This window comes from Procambarus clarkii, chromosome 20 (assembly GCF_040958095.1).
Source record: "Procambarus clarkii isolate CNS0578487 chromosome 20, FALCON_Pclarkii_2.0, whole genome shotgun sequence".
NCBI lineage: Eukaryota > Metazoa > Arthropoda > Malacostraca > Decapoda > Cambaridae > Procambarus > Procambarus clarkii.
In genome coordinates, this window is record NC_091169.1 from 25,991,516 (window position 1) to 26,010,688 (window position 19,173).

Here is a 19,173-nt window from a genome sequence, read left to right on the forward strand (position 1 = left end):
TGTATTTCAGTTCATTAAATGCTAACTCATTGTTTCCTTTGAAATAACCATTCCCATGTCCAACACAGGATAGCATCTCTCCTTCCCACCCTATACCATGAACCTCTACCTTTCTAATCAGTGTTTTATGTTTTGGAAGAACCTGCTAAAGTCAGAGTTCACAGTATTACAATCCTTTCCACTATCAACTTCCTCTAATATACTAGAAAAGAGTAAGATTAATTGTGTCCAATATGAGCAGCACATAGTAAAGAATGTGGAATACTGCACTATATGTATAAAATACGACTTGATATCAATCAGCAATAAGAAATGGTATGATCAATCTGTATGTAAGTACAGAATAATACACTACCGTATTGTAATAACGTATTGATAAGATATATAAAGGCTCAGATTACAGTGGCTACATAGTATCCAGGTACAGTATTTGTGTATTTTATAAAGCTACTAATAATGCACAACATTTTGGGCATAATTTAAGATAATGAGTGAGATGAGCCATTTTTGGAGTAATACATAATAGTGCATGAGAAATATGCTAATACTGCTTACTGTATATGAATGGTTAAAGAAGATTTAACAGGTAGGTTTAGAGGTATATTATTATATTCTCCTTTAATAAATAAGCAGTTCAGATAGTGCCACTCAACCTACAAGAATAAAGAACACAGATTACCTCAAGTTGGTATGAATAAACCTTTTAAATGGTATTAAAAAAGGAATATTAAAACGGCATATTTTGTACAGGAAACTTATGATCTATTTCACAATTTATCTAAAAACTAGCTACTGGAGGCATACTTCAATATCCCTATGGAACACAGTTATTAAAACATTCACGTTCTGATGAACACCTCGATACCATTTACTACATTTAGCTTTCAGGTTTCTATGACGGTGTGTCATCAAATCCAAAATATTCTCAATATATTTCACTAACCATTATTTCTGTATCATGAGGCAGACTATTTCAAATATTGTTGGGGTGTACCTAGGTACCTAGGTAATAAAAAGTACCTAATTTCATCCTCATAGTTTCCCACCTAGTGCTTCAAACCCGCACTGTATCTTGTACAGTACTACCCACTTCCCCAATATTAGTACTGTACTTAAGACATATCTTTACCAGTGTAATCACCTCTGTCAATTTATATTGTAGTTGTTTTATTTATTTATTTATTATTTATTTATGCATATACAAGAATGTACATAAGGAATGTGAGGATACAAATATGGTAATTACAGTCTTGTAAAGCCACTAGCACGCGCAGCGTTTCGGGCAGATATTTGTTGATATTTGTTGATATACAGTAAAATCTTGTTACAATGACCTTTTCATCTTACCTGATATGTTAGATTAAGAACCTGCCTGAAACGCTATGCGTGTTAGTGGCTTTGCAAGAATATACAAATACCAATCTTATGTAATCTCACCAACCCATTGTACCTTCTTATGAATAAATTATTATTGTTATTTATTATTATGTGCCATATGTAAATAATTTTATTACTGTATCCAAGGACAGCACTAAGCTAGGATGGCTATGTAGCACTGTGCCATATATAATCCATAGCCAATAAAAGCTATAATGTCCAAATACAAGCCATTATAGGAACTGCACATTTATTTTTTTATTTTTTATAACAGTGTAGCAACTATATAATATACTTGCTCTAAATTCTCCTTAGCTTATGTGCAGGTAATGAGATGGGTAGCAACTATATAATATACTTGCTCCAACAGTAAAAAGCAGCACCATAAACGAAAATTTGCATTAATTAAAAAATACCACTGATCAAGGCTCGTGCATTGGTTCCCAGTAGACAAGACACTACATATGAAGCACATTTATATAATAATAATTTTTTACAAGAAGGTACAATGGGTTTGTGAGATTACATAATATTGGTATTTTTACTTTATTGAAAAGCCACTAACATGCATAGCATTTCAGGTAGGTCTTTAATCTAAACAAGTGCAGTCATCAGGAAGACAAACCCTTCATGCAAACTGCACCTACTATCAAGACGATCTAAACAGATCAGGTAAGTAAATAATTATCAAAAGAAGGCACCAAGCCGGGAAGGTTATGTACCACCATGAGATCAGCTAAGATATAAAATTTTGTATCAATATACAACTACAATTTGGGAAGGATAAACAGGTGATATCGCAGTGAAAAAGTGTATAATAGGGGAATGAATGTCTGGCAAACTAACAGAAACCAAAGAAAGCTAAAGAAACAAATCAGAATGTATTTTTAGATAGAAATAGTGTAGTAGCACATGAAGTGACCAGTGAAGCAGATACTGTACTGTTGTGTTGTTTAAGATTCAGCTACTGGGAACAAAAGTTCCAAGTAGCACAGGCTATGGTGACCCCGTAGTGGACTTACCTGACACAGGAACGGGGCTGTAACTTTGATCAACTGAAGCAGATACTAATCTTAGGTGAACCCTTCACTGATACAACCCTCACACACCAGCTGGTGGCGAGAGAACCCTTCATCCCACCTCACCATCTGCCCTACCTACAGTGGTGGCGAAAAGATTATTGACGACCCACAATGCCTATCAGTGTCAAGTGGAGAAGCGAGTCGTTATGAAATTGATGCAAGCTGTACTAAGCTATTGTACCTGCTGTGTTGCCAGAATTTCACAGGGACAGTTAGGAAAGAAAAATAAGATAGATATGGAGTGTCCTAAAGATATAAACCCAACAATATATGGAAAAGACCTATGGCATTAGAGGAATGCATAAATTGGAGCAAGGAAAGACCATTAGTATAGTAGAACTCAGAAAAAGCATGAATGAACTAGTGAGGGACAATGCAAAATGGAGAAAGAGGTAGAGGGGAGAAGAAATACAGGTACTGAAAGAAGAGGTAGCTTTCCTGGGAAGACAGGTATAAGAATTACAAGAGATGGTAGACAAAAAAAGATGAGGTTATTGAAGGCCTTAAGGTAAAACTTAACAGGAGTGACGAACTCTGCAGTGCAACCTTGAACCAAGTAAGAGAACTGAATGAAATAAATTGCAAAGCAGAGGCAAGTGTGAATAGGTTAAACAGTGGAAGTAGGTAAAGAAAACAAAATAACAGGAGAGAATTAAGCAAATAGAAAATGTAACGGAGATTTGGGGAATAAGGCCAAACAAAACCTTTCCTGAAGCAGCAAAAGGTTCAGAGGGAAAGAAGATAATTAAGGAAACAGGGTTAGAGTCTATAAAATGTTACTTAAGTCATGAAATGTACAGCAGGAGTTGGAGAGGGAGAACTCTGTGGTAATAGGTCAGATGGGGTCTGACCTATTACCGGTCTGATCGGTCAGGAGTAATAAACAAGGAGCAACGGTTTCAAACTAAACAAGTCACAATACAGGACTGAGAATAGGAGATGCCTTTTCACCCACAGGATTATGAACCAATGGAACCGCCTACCCGCCGAAGTCGTAAATGCCTTCCCGCTAGTGATCCTCAGGTAAATTAATAATAATCTTATCAAATAGAAGTTCATGGTATAATATATATTCCCCGAATCATTTAGAACCCAATGAATTTTTTAAGACAACAGTAGAGGAGAAGTATAGGAGCAAAATAAAAAATACAAAGTGAAGTGCGCGGGGCCGGGCGAGCCCGCGAGTACTGTGCAGTAAGCGACCAGCGTCAGAGCGGGTGAGGCGGTGATTCGCTCTTGTTTTCAAACACTAGAACGAATCTCAGACGGAGGCGGTGTAGTAGTGTGATCCGTAGGTGACCTGCACGCTTGTTACCTCCACCCTGGCACCTCCAGGCACCTGCTGCTGAAGGTGAGACTCGGTGTGATGGCTGGCAGGAAAATACCTCAACCTTCACTACGTTACTCTGGCAGAAAATGCCGGAAGAGGTCGCGATCATTTATTGTCATATCAGCAACACGCTCCCCTGGGGCTCCAGTTGAGGCGACACACGTGGTGATGGTGCAAGTGTTTGGTGTGCTGGAGGACCTGCCTCGGTGGTCCTGTCTTGGCTTCTCTTACTTCCTGTCGGGGAGCTTCCCAAGTGGTCATGTCTTGATTACTCTCCCTGTCGGGGCTTTCCTTACTTCTATGAGAGGAAGTTGACATTGTGCCAAGTGCCAGGCAGCGGTTCCCATAAAGCAATTACAAACATTATAAGTACATAATACTGTATCGTAAAGTAAACTTAATGCACATCTTGGTACCAATGCAAGGAAAGTCACTGAATGTTAGCATATGTTTGATAGCCAAATTTCCTTCATGTTAATCTAACCCAGCTGAGTTGGCAAGTGGAATAGATTTAAATTATTATACATGAATTAAATCATATACAGGTGCAGACGGTGAGTCACAATAATGTGGCTGAAGATATGATGACCAAAACACGCACCTCAGAACATGCTTTTGTGGTTTGGTCATTTTCTCTCCAATATGTACACAGGCATTTCAACCAGGCTGGTCCATCCACTTGGACTCTTGGTAAAACAATAGCCTTGCATCTGGTAAAGTTGTAGGGTACTTTTCCTTCACTCTTCCTATCCTGTCCTCAAAATAAGTCCACTACAGGATCACCATAGCCCGTGCTACTTGGCATTTTTGTTCCGAGTGAGCAGCTGAATCTAAAATGACAACCTGTCCTCATATCCCTTCCATGTGCTATAGTCATAATAGCTTGGCATTTTCTGCTGATATGTACCTTCAATAAAGCTTATTTTCTAATTATCAAATCAATATGTATTGTTATGATTGGTTAGGTTAGCTTCACTTAGTTTCATTATGGTTAGCTTTTAAAATCCATTGGTGAACCATCTTTGGTAGGCTGTGACTTGTAGGCAGGCAAGTTGCTCCATGTCAACTTGCTCCTAACTTGGATACAGGTCTTCATTTTTTGTGTGATTACCTACCTAGCCTAACCAAACTTAACAATACGTAACTTTAACAATTAAGACCAGACTCTTTTCAATCTTAGCATACCGATTTGAGATGTTTACCTCAAGCATACCGATGCTTGAGTAGTATGAGGTATTAACCATGTTGCAATGTTTCTTGGGGTTTACCCTCAACCTATCCCAATAGAACATCGCATTGACATACTCTACCCAAGGCCAAAAATTGTCATACAGTACTAGTAAATGGTAGCAGCTTACAGAATTGCATAAAAGATCAGTATCTAGACTGATGGTACTCTATTTGGTCTGATTGGTCACCTCAGACATTATTGATATACAGTACCTGTAGTATGAAACGGGAAATGTAGTTTTGGATTTGCATTTTCAAAGTATGTCAGGCTATATATTTCTTTAGTTAAGAGTATTAATATTTTATTAAACTTCTAGAGAGCTGAATAAGATTTTTAATTTGCTGTTACTTATGATTTTTCTTGGCAGAATCTTGTCATTATGGCATCGTCATCTACATCACAGTACTTACTTCGCTGGAATGACCACCTCTCCAATTATGGTGACGTGTTTTTAACACTACGAGAGCAGGTAAAGTGTAGCTAAAAGTTAAAATTGCTCTCTCACTCTTCCCTCCCTCTCTGAATTTTATATAGCATATATAGAGTTATTGCATTTCAATGCCCATTACTCAAATCTTAAACAGGTTACACTTTAAATTTCTTGTTTGTGTTCTGAACAAATGGAGTATTAGCCATAAATATAATTTAATTTATAAATTTCAGGAGGAGTTTGTGGACTGCAGTATAGCATGTGACGACGGCATTGTGGGTGCTCACAGGGTGGTGCTTGCTGGCTGCTCTTCATACTTACGGGACCTCTTCACCCGCATCGCCAATCCTCACCCAGTTATCTTTTTGATGAACACTCCAAGATCTCTAGTTATAATGTTATTGGAGGTCTGGCTTATGGGATATCTTTTTGTTTTTTATATATACAGTCTTTCCTGGAATGTTTGGAAATTATGGCTGTTGACTGTATTATATTCGGGAAGGGCTGTTCAAATATGTGATCATTGATTATACTGCACTTGCCTTTTATATATATATAAAGTTTATCACATTGGGCTATCTCACAACTTAAGAACATTTATTAAATTTCAGTTCATCTATAAAGGCCAGGTTCACATCCCTCAAAATCGGCTGCAACAGCTTGTGATGCTGGGTCAGTCTCTTCGGATCAAAGGGCTGCAGCAGGTGAATTGTATTATTTTTATCATTGACATAAATCTGAATGTTTTTATGTTTGGAAAGTGTGTAATTAAATCCTTATTCTTCATGACTTGTTGCTAATTATCCTCTGCAATTTTTAGCATTAATATTTAGCTGTACCCATTATTAATGCCTTATATTTTGAGATACTGTACAGTATTTAAAAATCCATATCATTAAATTTGCTAAAGACTTAAAATATTTAACTTTGAGCATAAAAGTATGACTCCATATTTCAGTCCTACTATGTAATAAAATACAATGATGCACTGGTTGCTGGCTTGTAGTGGCACCTTGTATTAAATTCTCTACATCTCTCTCATTTTGATGAACACCAGGTTTAGCATAGCCGAGATGAGTTCTTGCCCCTCTTTCTTGTCAACTTCTTCATATGTTTCTAATACAGGTGGCAGTCATTTTGGGGTCTTGATTGTATTGCTTGTATGTTACTTTGTTCATAGGGCTGGGGAGGAGAGTAGGAGCATCCTGCTCCTACTCCCGTGTCCAGTAGTGGTGACCTGTAATTACCTAGGTGTAATTAGGTAACCATGGGACACCACAAGCATAGCTTTCATCCTGTAACTACACTTAGGTAATTAGAGGCAACACAGGCCGTGTCCTTCATTTGGTGGTTTTTGTGGAGTCTGTTGCTATGAGGTTGCCTGTTCAGGTTTGCAGCAATGCATGACATTAATATTACCTTTTGTGGCCGCACTGTGCATTCATTGGCTGGAAGGTGATGCACCAGACATGGTACACATTGTTTTACAAAGGCATGAGTAGGAAATTAAGGCTCGCTGGATTAATTTTCAATATGGCAAACGATCACCAGAGGGTTCTAATGTCAGATGTCCCCAAGGAATCAGCAGGATTCCTTTATTATAGGGTGGTGCAAATTGCCTAGCATAGCAGCCAAGTTCTTGAAGGTGATTGGAGGATTTTATGTTAAATATATCCAATGCATAGAATTTGGTTTTAAATGTGCTTGGTGGCTTTCCCAAGGTCCCAATTCTTTCTTCTAATGTTGTGCCAATCTTCAAAAATCATTTAAAAACATGATTGGAGCCATATTAACAATTACCATTAATACCTTAATGTTTCCCAAGCTCTATGGGATGATTTCAGTAAGCAAAATTTTAATTTAAATGTCACATGCAGGACTGCTACCAAGAGAACCTATTTGTAAAGAGATTTTAGCCATATCTAGCATATTTCCCATGCTCCTGCCTCAAAACCTCATTTCCAAAGAGAAATGGGCCCTATTTGTAAATGAAAATTGGGAAATCTCAAAATGGAAACGAACCATAGAATTTGGTTTCAAATGTGCTCGATGGCTTTTCAGAGGCCCCCCATCTCATTCTTTTAATGTTGTTCCCATCTACGAAAATTATTTAGACATGCTTCAAGCCATATTAAGTTACCGTTCATATCCTAATAACATCACAGGACACCCTAAATAAACTCAAATTACTTCTCAATTTTAAGTTGAATGTAAAATTTAAGGAAATGGTGATTTTTTTTAAATTTCATAATTTGCATTCACAGATAGCAGTACCTGTGCCTGAAGTCTCATCACCACCTAATACACTCACTCCAATGGCATTTCCACATGGGCTCCCCATTTCACCCACACCAGGAATGGCATATAGAATTCCTTCAGAAGGGTAAGTGTTTTTTTTTTTTTTTTATACCTAAGTGTAGTTACAGGATGGGAGTTATGCTTGTGTCCTGTCTTCCTTTTAATTTTTGTCGTATAACATTTTGAAACTATAGTTCAATTTCGGTTCAACGAATGTGGTCAGTGGCTTTCCCAAGGTCCCAGCTCTCTTCTAATATCCATCTACAAAAATCATTAAAAGCATGATTGGAGCCATATTAAGTTACCATTCGTACCTTCATATTTCCCATGCTCTATGGGCTTATTCACTAAGAAAATCTTAAATTTTAGCCTATGACATGATGTGCAGCTTTTGCTCCAGTCTCTGAACTCTGTCCCAACATCCTAAGCAAATTGGCACAAATCCTGCTTCAAACAAGTTCAAGGAATTGGATGAGTAATTCCAGCCTGGAAAGTGTGCTTTTCAAACAAAAAGCTGTCAAATTGAGGTTCCACGTTACTGATGGTATAACGTAACGGATGATTTGGAGCAGAGATTGCCTTTTCTTATTAAAGTTCAAGGCATTTGTGTATGAAATTCAAGGTTGAAAGTAAAATGGCTATTGTCATTGTATATGCACCATTTGATGACAAATTTGAATAAAAAGTGTTTTTGGGGTAGCTTGGAGAATGTGTGTGGATGATGCTTCCTTATGTACAAGTCGTAGAGAGTGATCTGATTGGTAAAGTGAGAATAGAGCCTGGAAATGGTATTCCAGGAATGGAATGACAACAGCTTTTAAGTGAAATATACAGTACTGTATTTGCATGAAAGTAAGTTTTTATTATTGCATAATATAAATATAAGGATATACTGTACTGTATAGAAATATTATAGAACATGGTAAATTATGAAATTTTCAAAGTGTATTTTACTGTGTATGCCAAGAGATGTGCAATTGATTATTGTATTGATTCCAATAGTGGTGTTCATTGTATAACTTTGAAAATACAGTACAGTGCAGCTATACTTCATTTTGCTTGCAAATATATACAGTACATGGATATCACTTATTCGCTAATTTGAAAAGTTGACTGGTTCTTAGCATCTCCGAGCATTTGTGGCAATTGCTCTTCAGCGATTGGAACAGTGTAAGAGCTACAGAATGGATGACAGTAGTTATGATGAGTGAATTTGAAAATGGGAAACAAAAGAATAAGAATAAACATAATTTATTGGTGAGTGTGAGTAAGCAGAGTTGATGATAACAGCACCCAAGAAGTGGTAGGGAATGAGACGATGGAATCAGTTTGGCTCAACCCTTAATTCTGCTATCTATGATTACCCCGAGTGCTCCGATTGCCATATTGGAGCACTGGCAATTGCTCCAATATGGATCAGTTGCCAGTTTTCTATAAAATTTCTATATCATGCATCATGATATAGAACTTTTAAATAGTTGTGAAATTTAAAATTTAAGTGCGAATGTTTAATTTATTTTCATATTGCTCTATTTCTTTGGGCTGATATTTTGAAGTAGGGTGTGTAGATATTTTAATGCAGCAGTGTATTGTAAGGTGTATATGATTAAAGCAGTATAAACAGGCATGAAATTTTGTATTTCAGGGTATCTAATCTTGGTGTGTCCATTTTAAGTTGTGACATGAGTCAGGAAGAACAGAGGAAAGAAATTGAAAATGCCAATGTACAAGAGATGCCCGACTTGTCACAAGAGGGACAAAGACCAATCAGGTTGTCAAGAAGAAAAAAAAAACAAAATGAAAAATTAAGTAGAAAGGTAAGCCCTTGCATGCATTATGATGTAAGTTACATATTGTTAAAATCCTCTAGAATGCTTAACTTGTAAAAGTGTGATAAGGCATAAGCATATTTCTGTAGATGCTAGCATAATTATTATTTTTCTGCACTTTGCCTTTTTCTTTATCCATACTGTACCTCATAGACAAATAATTAACACTTTGGCATCACGATGACACTCACGCAGTCATCAAAGCAATACATGCAGTTCAGGGCATGATGTTAATGCCATCAATAAATTTTTGCATGTTCTTATTAGCAAGTATAAACAGTGTGAGTGAAAAGGTATAACATTGGGTTGTGTGCTCACTGGCAACGCCTGACCTACCTTATGGTGCGATGCGGGTGGCCCGCCGGGCCAGGCAAAATGTTCAATTGTACAGGAGGGTGTCTTCCTGCCTGGGTTTAAATTGCAAGTCTCAAAACCCATGAGCATAAGAACAGGGAGAGAGGTAGTGATCATTACAAATCACTACAAATTGGTAAATGATCATTACAAATTTCTGAGCTCGGCAGAATTAAAATTCTTTCCTAACCCGCATAAGGTAATGTAGGCTGGAAAGGGAATTAGCTGCCTGTAGGAAACCACCATAAGTGACCGGTAATAAACCTGGGGGTGATTATTACCCTACCAGTATTGTCAGAAGTGCCAATAAAATTGATGTCAACTGTATATGTTAAGTTGGCAACCCTTGTACTTGAAATATAGATTAATTTAGTGTCATTGCTATTTGAATGTCATCAATTGCAGTATGTCGGCTACTAACTACTACTTTTAATTACTGTATATATAAATAAATTACAATATCAGTTTTATATAAATATTATTTTACTGTTTTCTGGTGGTCTATGATATATAGTTACTACCGTGTTTTTTCTACACTTCCTTGCAGAACAACGACGTTAACTTCCGGATGAAACGGAAAATGAAATCGTTAAAAATTGTTCATCCACATAGATATAAAGTGAAGCCTGGATACAATACATTAATAAAGAATAAATGTTATATTGCGGCTTATGCTACAGAACATGGTATCGAGTCAACAAAAAGGTTGGTTTATTAGTACAGTGTGTGATTAACCTTTTAGCTTTGGATCAATCTTTTGAGTAATTTAGTATTTTAGTAATATTTTGTTGTTAGTATCAATAGATTCAAAAGGAAAATTTTTACATTATAGGATGAGTGCAATTTTGTTATGTGGGGGTTCACTGTTCATAGTTGTATTATGTTCTACTGTATTCAGATTTTGTCTCCCAGATGAAATAAGATTCAACATAAGTGGAATAAATTAGCTCCTACTGTATTTAATGTTTGTGGGATATCTGGAGAATGTCTTCGGGCAGCTGCTTAAAACTTTTCAAGATTAACTGGATATCCATTTAACAGATTCCAGAGTTAATCAGAAGGAAAGAAATCCATTTTTTGACTTCTACTACCACTGGCACCACTACATAATTAAAAGGCTTCAAGGAAAACAGAAGAAAATATATACCAGTAGAGTGGAACCTCGATGTTCAAATTTATTCTGTTCCAAGAAATTCATCGTAATCTAATTATTTGCACACTGAATCTAATTTTCCCACAAGAAATAATGCATATTGAATTAATCCATTCCACACCCCCAAAAATATTAACTTAAAAATGCATTTTATACAGAATAGTACTCAATTTTTTTTATTGCACTTTACCATTGAGGACTCTTGTTGGCGTATGGAAGATGATGAGGAGAGGTTGTGTTAGTGTTTGGAAGGGAAGTCCCCTTCCTTTATATCGGGCAGTGATGATAATTCTGGGGTGTACTCTCCTACAAATTGTAAGCATACCCCTGGAACCTGGTTGTGATTCACTAGTCTCGCTGAGAATGTCTAAAGACACTTTTTCTTCACCTACATTTTAACAATTGTCTGTCTGTAGCAAGACATCACGTTCTCATTAAAAAGGTTAATACAACAGCTTTCTAAAGCTTTATCTGGGCGAGTCTTTTCAGCAAAGCTTTGCAGTTCTTCCTATACTGTGTACATTTTAATTACATGCATACTTTCTTCATGTTTACCAATGATGTCTCTCTTTCTTTTTTTTCCTATCCTCCTCACAACTATTTTCTGAGGTGGAACTTTACAAGTGACTTGGGACCCATGGCATGAGATATAATAACTTTTGTGTTCAACCACAAAAAAGTAGAAAAACAATTAAATTATTCACAGAATTTAAGTGCGGTTATCACTAAGCTGGATACATGGGTAAACTGATTGCCCTGCACCCTGCAGAACTAATGTGTGTGAGTATGAACACAACACAAGCAAGTGTTGTGCTCACAAGTGAGCACAAGTATGAACAAGCGTTTCGTACTCATGCGCGAATGTCGTACACCAGGGCCAATTTTACAACAAAATTGTTGTCGTATACAAAAATTTTACTCTGGCACTCGTACACAGAGGTTCCACTGTACATGAAGTAAAAGCAAATAAAGATTGGTGAAGAGAGTGGATTTATTGTGACACGAACACCTGAAGGAGGCCATATGCAGACAGGACAGAAGCAATGGAAGCGACCCCTCTTACTGTCTGTAACAATCTAGAGTTATTAGTGTGAGGCGCTCTATTGGGTAAGCTAGCTAACCTATTATATCTGTCAAATTGGAGTGTGTGTAGGATTTGCACAGAAATGGCCGAGAGAGAACAAGGGGGGCAGGTCAATTTAAGGAAAATGTGAGGCCAGTAAAAGGGAATGCTATAGATAGGAAGCAATAATCTCCCACGAATGGGAATGTCCAATAGCAAATTGTGCTATTATGGAATCGTAGTTATTAGGGACCTGAGAGAGATTACATAAATTCTCAACAAGATATAGGCAACCGTGGAAATAATTGAATACTCAGTATTGTTATACAGTAATATAAAATATGCAGTGCTGTGATATGGTTATTATATAGATATTTTCTTTTCAGTTATGCCAAGTCCTTGTATGATGTTGATATGAGAACTTCAACCATAATAAAATGGATGAATACCTTTGATGACACAGAAATTGTTCAAAAAGCAAAAGAAAAAGCAGCTGGAAAGGGAAAAGTAAGTTAAAATTATTAATAAATGTTTCAAATTTGGGGTTCATTGTTATTATTTAGACTGCATTTCCCACTTTCATGTGTGCCAATGATTGCAGAATGTCCTCTGCTAGGTAATGTTTTCTTTATTTTATATTAGTCAAATAAACCTATCCATGCTGTCTCACCTTATATGAAGCGAGATTAAGACATAGAAAGCGTGTTAATAAAGGTATTGACTATTGAAACCTGGCCAGAAATAAATGTTTAGCACGGTTGATGTGAAGAGATGCCTGAAAGTGCTCATAGCCAGCCCGACCTAGCACAAACAATGTCATTCAATCTTGTCTTCAGTAATCTGGATTCTCGGTTATACAGTTATCCTGGAGTATCATTGGGTTTGGATAATCAGAATCACATTATCATGAGAATGTCTTTTATTTTTATTTTTTCAAATTCCTGAAATCTCAAACAAAATGTCTCTTAAAAACAGCAGACAGTGTGATAATATTCCATGGTTGCATTATCAGTTTGAATATCTCCCACTTATTTGCCAGATATATTAAGGTTATTACCATACTGTAAAGGACTATGCCTCAGGCCTGCTTCCTAGTGTAGAAAGCTTTCTTAAAACTAGTTACAGGTAAATTACCCATGTGTAATTTGTTCCTGCTCCTTAAACTGAAAGCAGCATCTGAAGGTCAAAGGTTTGACAAAATTATTCAAACTCATTTGGTGTGGGTATTAGCTGTTCCAAAACAGGCCTTATGATTTATTCATAGTAGCTCCCGAATTGTATAGATTCCCTTTATAGCTTCTGAACTTGATAAAAAGTACGGTAACTTACTCTTAGTTCTCAAGCCATAAACATGGTATCAGTACTTGGTATGTTATGCTGTAAAGCCTTTGAATTAATTTTAATATATTACAGAAAGACAAAGGGAACCATGTGTAACCACTTCAATCTGTTTTGCAGGATGCTGTTACAAAGTTACCAGTTAATAAGGGTGATTAATTTACCTTCCTGGTTCATGAAGCATCTGGATGTTCTTGAAGACTTCTTGGTAAGTGGAAAGTAATTTTTACACTAGCATTTGTCCAACTAAAATGTGAATTATCTGTATGAGAAAATCAATAGGATTAATGAGGAGGGTTTGAACCTGCACGCTTGGCACTCCTAGGTTAATATTTCATTGCGCATTTGAAGAGAATTGTTGGAGGTAGAACTGCTGGACCACAGGCAGAGTGCATGGGGAGGGGGGAGGGGTAGTGAATGAAACACCTGATTGGGCTTCACCAGAAGCTTCAGGACCTGTTGAGGATTCAATATTATCCCAGATTGCATGGTTTTTTACTATGTCATTGTATAGTGGTCTAGAGCATGGACTGGGGAGTACCAAGTGTGTAGGTTTGAATTTCCCTCACGGCTCCTATGGTTTTTCTCATTGATACATCATGTTGATGTGATTTCATTGTGCTTGTATGAATGAATGTGATTTGGACTCCTTAAATTATGGTTGATTGTAAGAATTTACCAGTGGCTTATTTGAATGTAATGGAGAGGGGGTCGTAAAATATAACGGTGTGCATTGGAAAAATGGTAAGGAGCGGAGGGTTAACTGCCATCTTAGGTCCTGAGCGAGCATAAGTCAAGACAGGGAAGGGAAGGAATGAATCCTTACAATTCAAGTTTTTCTTTTTTTGATTAGTTAATATTCACTTTAAATTTCAACTGAGCAATGGATTGTGCTACCTGATAGTGTCAAAGATTTGGAATAGTCAGGGATGGTCCCCAGTTAACACTTTCGCGCTCTCGGCGCTCCAAAAAAAACAATACCCCAGATGCTTTCGGCACTTCGCGCGCCTACGCGGTAAGACCGAAAAAGTGTACAATCTTTTGACTGTCCTGACAATAATTGAAGGCGCACGTATTTAAATTTGGTATCACTGTGTTCGCAATGAAATTGTCTATAAGAGCATACCTATAAAATGCCGCCCAAGCATAAGGAGTATCAACACCAAATAAAAAACTATGCAGATCACTCGCCGAGAGCGCCAAACAGCAACCAAATGTTTCCACTCTCTTAATGGTTGCGAAGCCTACAGTTGTCCTACATCGCTAATTTTGGTATCATTGGAATCGCAATAAAATTCTCTACACGGACATATGCATATGAATGTTTAATATAGGTAATTGCCCACCCGCAAGAGTGTGTGAAGTGGAGAGTAGTTAGCCGCGAGCGCACTGGCGAAAACACAGGGTGGAAATCATGCTTGGAAAGTTTATACATTTATACGTTTCCTGACCCTACTTTTCTATGTATGCATTTCTTTTTTATACCAATGTGTTCGCAATAAAATTTTCTATAAGATGAAATGTATAACAATTGTACAAAGCATGTGTAAGAGAAGCGCCAAATATAGAACCACGTCGCTCAGTATGCGTTCGCGGCAGAAACGAAAGCATTGTTTTCGCTCGTTTGATGTTTGTCATGTTTATACTTGTTGAAACTTTTTATAATTTGTATGACAGTGATCGCAGTAAAATTCCCTACACAGACATATGCATAACACATACAAATATTTCCCACGTGTTGGATATATCAACGGCTAAAGGGAACCCACTGCCACACTCAATTCTTTTTTGGGGATATATACAGATTCAAATTTTTCTGAAAATTTTCGGTGAGGGAGAACGAGAATTTCATGGAGAAAAATCTGAGAGTATCCCCATCCATTTCGGTTAGAAAATGGAATTTATAGAAATATTTTTTCGATGGACTACAGGCGTAAGTCTGTTATGCGGAATCGTAAGAAAAAACGGTGACGAGCTATGTCTAATCTAAAGCGCGAAAGTGTTAATTAAGACAGTTACTATACTTGGTTGAGTTTGGCAGCCGACTTTGGCTTGGTTGATTACAGCTTAGAGCATGACCAAATGTAAACAAACAATTACTGCCATGCTAAGTTTCATTATTGTTAACAGCAACTGATTCAATACCATGATTTAAAATTATAATTAAAATGTATAATTAATTTTTTTTAATTATATTTGTATTGAGTATTTGCTTTATGTAGTGCACAGAATTTGTAACACAAGGTTTAAATGTTATACAAATGTTGCTGTACCTGGAAGGACTCTAGAATAAATGTGATTTTGATTTTCTTTTCCCAGGAGTTATGCTGTAGCCATCAGCACCAGTGCAGTTAAATGAGGGTAAATTTTCACATGAATATTTTTTTATTAATATCTTCAGTGTTCTGTATTAATTCAGTTGCTTTCTACACTGTGAAGCTTTATTCTAGCCTCACATGAAAGGCTGAACATGTCTTTGGTGGTCACAAAACTTTTATCATTTCAAAACTGCAGAATGGTAGGCAAGTACAAGCATGATTCACATTTGTCCTGGAGTGAAAATGGTTCTTATTTGTCGTCACTCGTCGTGACTTGCAGTCAAGCAGCATAATTTGATTGTACGTTACTTTATTCTCTTTCTCTTGGTATTTTGTGCACTGCTAGTTAACACTTGGATAACAAATGTTTCAAATATAATTCAATAAAAAAAATTTTTTCTTTACATTTCAGGTTTGTTTTTCTCATGTTTGTGAATGTATTATATGGTAATACTTGAAGGTAGTCAATGTTCAGTTTAAGAAAACTAACCTCAAATGGTGAAGAGGAAGAGAGTTTAGGTTAGTGTTATGGAGGGATAATATTGGAGGTACTGTGTAAGTGTGTGCAAGGAAGTTGCAATATAGAATTAAATTACATTTCTCTTACACAAGTGCTTCCATGGGAGATTGATACAAGTAGGTACATTACTCAAATACTGTATTTTATATTAAATTGGTTTATATTTTCGTAATGGGATACACCTCTAAGGTGTCATTTTGAACGTAGGTTGAGAATAGTTTAGACTTGTATGTGTCGTGATGTGTCATAGAGTAAACTGCAGTCTGCAAAGTGTTATTAGTCATTAGGTTATTTGGGAGAGGATGGTGAGAATGATAAATGTATGGTGGAATATAAAGGTAGTTTCAACAAGTGTGATTTTTAGTGCATAGATATTTCCAGTTTAATACTTATTCATAATACTGTACAGTATTTGAATGGAGTAAGCTTTTCAATTAGTTGTCAAGAGTGCATTTTGATGAAGGGTTTTAAGTGCAAAATAGTAGTAGTCTAAGTTCGTGTGTGCCAAGGGTCACCATATTTGATACAGCTTTGTAATGTACAAGACAATACTTATGGTTTGGTCACCATGCTTACTCATTGACATCCTCCCTAGCATTGAGTGAAGAATTTCCCAGCATTGCATTGATGATCAGCCTTAACATAATTATAAATATGTATATTCATACATTTTCTTATCAAAGATATAATTAGATAACTAAGTACATGGAAATACCAATTTTTAAGACTAGTACTAGTTTAAGGTTATACATAGGAAAATACTATGCTGTAGTTTGATATACAGTATTTGGATGTTTTATTTTAGTTGGTTATTACTGATTAGTTTACCTAGTCAATACTAAGGCCTTCTGATTCCTTTCTGGCCTTAATCTGTTTCATCATCATTTATTTTTATAGCCATTGAACAAATCCAAACATAGTGTAGTGTAGTGTTTTATAGCCATTGTTTAACTTACATTTAATTTCCTCAAGAATTGTTAAGAATTGTTTTGTTACCCGAGCGTGCAGAACATTGTATGCATGAAAATTACATAAGGGACACAACATTTTATCAATTCTGTTGCATATTCCCCTCCCCCTTTTTTTTATATACTCATTATTTATATACACTACTGTATTGTAAAGTATGTGGGTTGACATCACATGGTACAGTAGAGTATATTGAGGGAGAGTATTGTTGTTGTTGTTGTTATTATAGCAATTCACATATATAGATGCCAGCAGTTAACATTTGGTTCATATACAAGACGGGTTACTTAAGCCAGCAGCATCTGAAGGGCTCGAGAAACATTATGGTAAAATAATCACTGATATTGTATAAAAAATAATGTGTACATACACTCACTGTTACCAGCAAGACAAACTGGAGGATTTTGTAGTACCGTAGATATGCTCTGGTGCTTGAAATAAATTGGACAAGTTACACTATGTTCTTTATATTTTTGTCTTGTCTTTCCATTTCCTTAAGGAGAGTCTCCCATAGAATCTCTTGACATTTTAATGTATTATCATTCGGTTGTTAATGTTTCTTAAAGATTGAGAGAGAGAGAGAGAGAGATATAGTTACAAAAATCAGTCAAGTGCCAATAAGCAATGCTGTAAGGGTATTGTGATTAACCAAAGTACTATCTGTAACTGACACAAATGTCACTTACTCTTACCTTGTCATTTCTTTCCATATTGTGAATATATAAGAAGCTACAATTTCCTTTTATGGCTTTTGTCTAGTTTCCACTTAAAACATGCCTCAGTGTCCTGATTTTCAGTGTTCTACTCCACTGAAAGTTGTTCATAGAAGTTGTACAACTGCAGCGAGCAAAAATTGTAATGTGATCGACTAGTAATATACTGTGTTAAGATACTGTGAAGTGTGTACAGTATTAATTTGCTTATATATTTTACATTTAAATCATTCTTTAAATTTTGAAGGTACAGTGGAACCTCTGTGTATGAATATAATCCATTCCAAGAAATGCACTGTAACCCAAATATTTGCACACCTAGTCAGGTTTTCCCATAAGAAATTATATAAATTGAATTAATCTGTTCCACATACCCAAAAATATTTACTAAAAATGCATTATATATACAGAATACTACTCATATTTTTTACTCCACTTTACCCTTATTGAGGACTCTTGTTGGTGTTTGGAAGATGGCGAGGAGGGGGAGTGTTTGGAAGGGAAGACCCCTTTCTTTATATCAGGCAGTGATGACCTTTCTGGGGTGCATGCCTATGTTTTGTAAATATACTACTAAGTTGTGGTCTGCTTCTCACTAAAAATGTCTAAAAGATGCTTGTTTTTTTGTACATTTTAACAATTGTCTGTAGTGAGAAATTAGTCATTAAAATGGTTGAGACAGTGGCGGTTATCTGGGTGAGTCTTCAGCAGAACTTTGCAGTTCTTCCCCTACTGCACACATTTCCCTAGCCTGATCAACCAACACATACTGTCTTCATGTTTACGAATGATTTTTTTTCTCTTCTATTGACATACCCACAACTATTTTCTTGGGTTGAATTTTACAATTTACTTTCTTGGTACCCATGATTGGTACCCACACTATACAATAGTTTTTCGGCAACAAATTTAAAGTATAAAAATGATGAAATTGTTCACTGAATTCAAGCTCAGTAATCACTATGCGGGATACACAGGGTAAGCTGATCGTACCTCGCACCGCACAACCCCCACGTGTAACCCATACACGTATTACCAAATTTTTCATATTGAGGTGTACACCAGGGAAAATTTTAATACAAAATTGCCGTCATACACTGAAAAATTTGTACTCTGGCAATTGTATACCGAGGTTCCACTGTACATTACTCTATTAGTTTTAATTGCA

At 36.4% G+C, this 19,173-nt stretch overlaps 1 protein-coding gene across 1 annotated transcript; it reads left to right on the forward strand.

The window, feature by feature from the left end:
- Positions 1-3,661: 3,661 nt before the first annotated feature.
- On the forward strand, positions 3,662-17,766 carry LOC123755400 (protein jim lovell). The gene is made up of 10 exons (XM_045738014.2): positions 3,662-3,810; positions 5,388-5,489; positions 5,684-5,857; positions 6,062-6,154; positions 7,715-7,833; positions 9,394-9,565; positions 10,479-10,636; positions 12,534-12,654; positions 13,606-13,693; positions 15,805-17,766. The coding sequence occupies exons 2-9, from the start codon at positions 5,400-5,402 to the stop codon at positions 13,642-13,644; spliced, it is 966 nt and encodes a 321-aa protein (XP_045593970.2). The 5' UTR covers positions 3,662-3,810; positions 5,388-5,399; the 3' UTR covers positions 13,645-13,693; positions 15,805-17,766.
- The last annotated feature ends 1,407 nt before the right edge of the window (positions 17,767-19,173 follow it).

Excerpts from the sequence above, each read along its gene's own strand:
- LOC123755400 (XM_045738014.2), top strand. The coding sequence starts at position 5,400 with ATGGCATCGTCATCTACATCACAGTACTTACTTCGCTGGAATGACCAC. Across the intron at positions 5,490-5,683 it reads TTTTAACACTACGAGAGCAG|GAGGAGTTTGTGGACTGCAG; the intron begins GTAAAGTGTAGC and ends TATAAATTTCAG. Across the intron at positions 9,566-10,478 it reads ATGAAAAATTAAGTAGAAAG|AACAACGACGTTAACTTCCG; the intron begins GTAAGCCCTTGC and ends ACTTCCTTGCAG.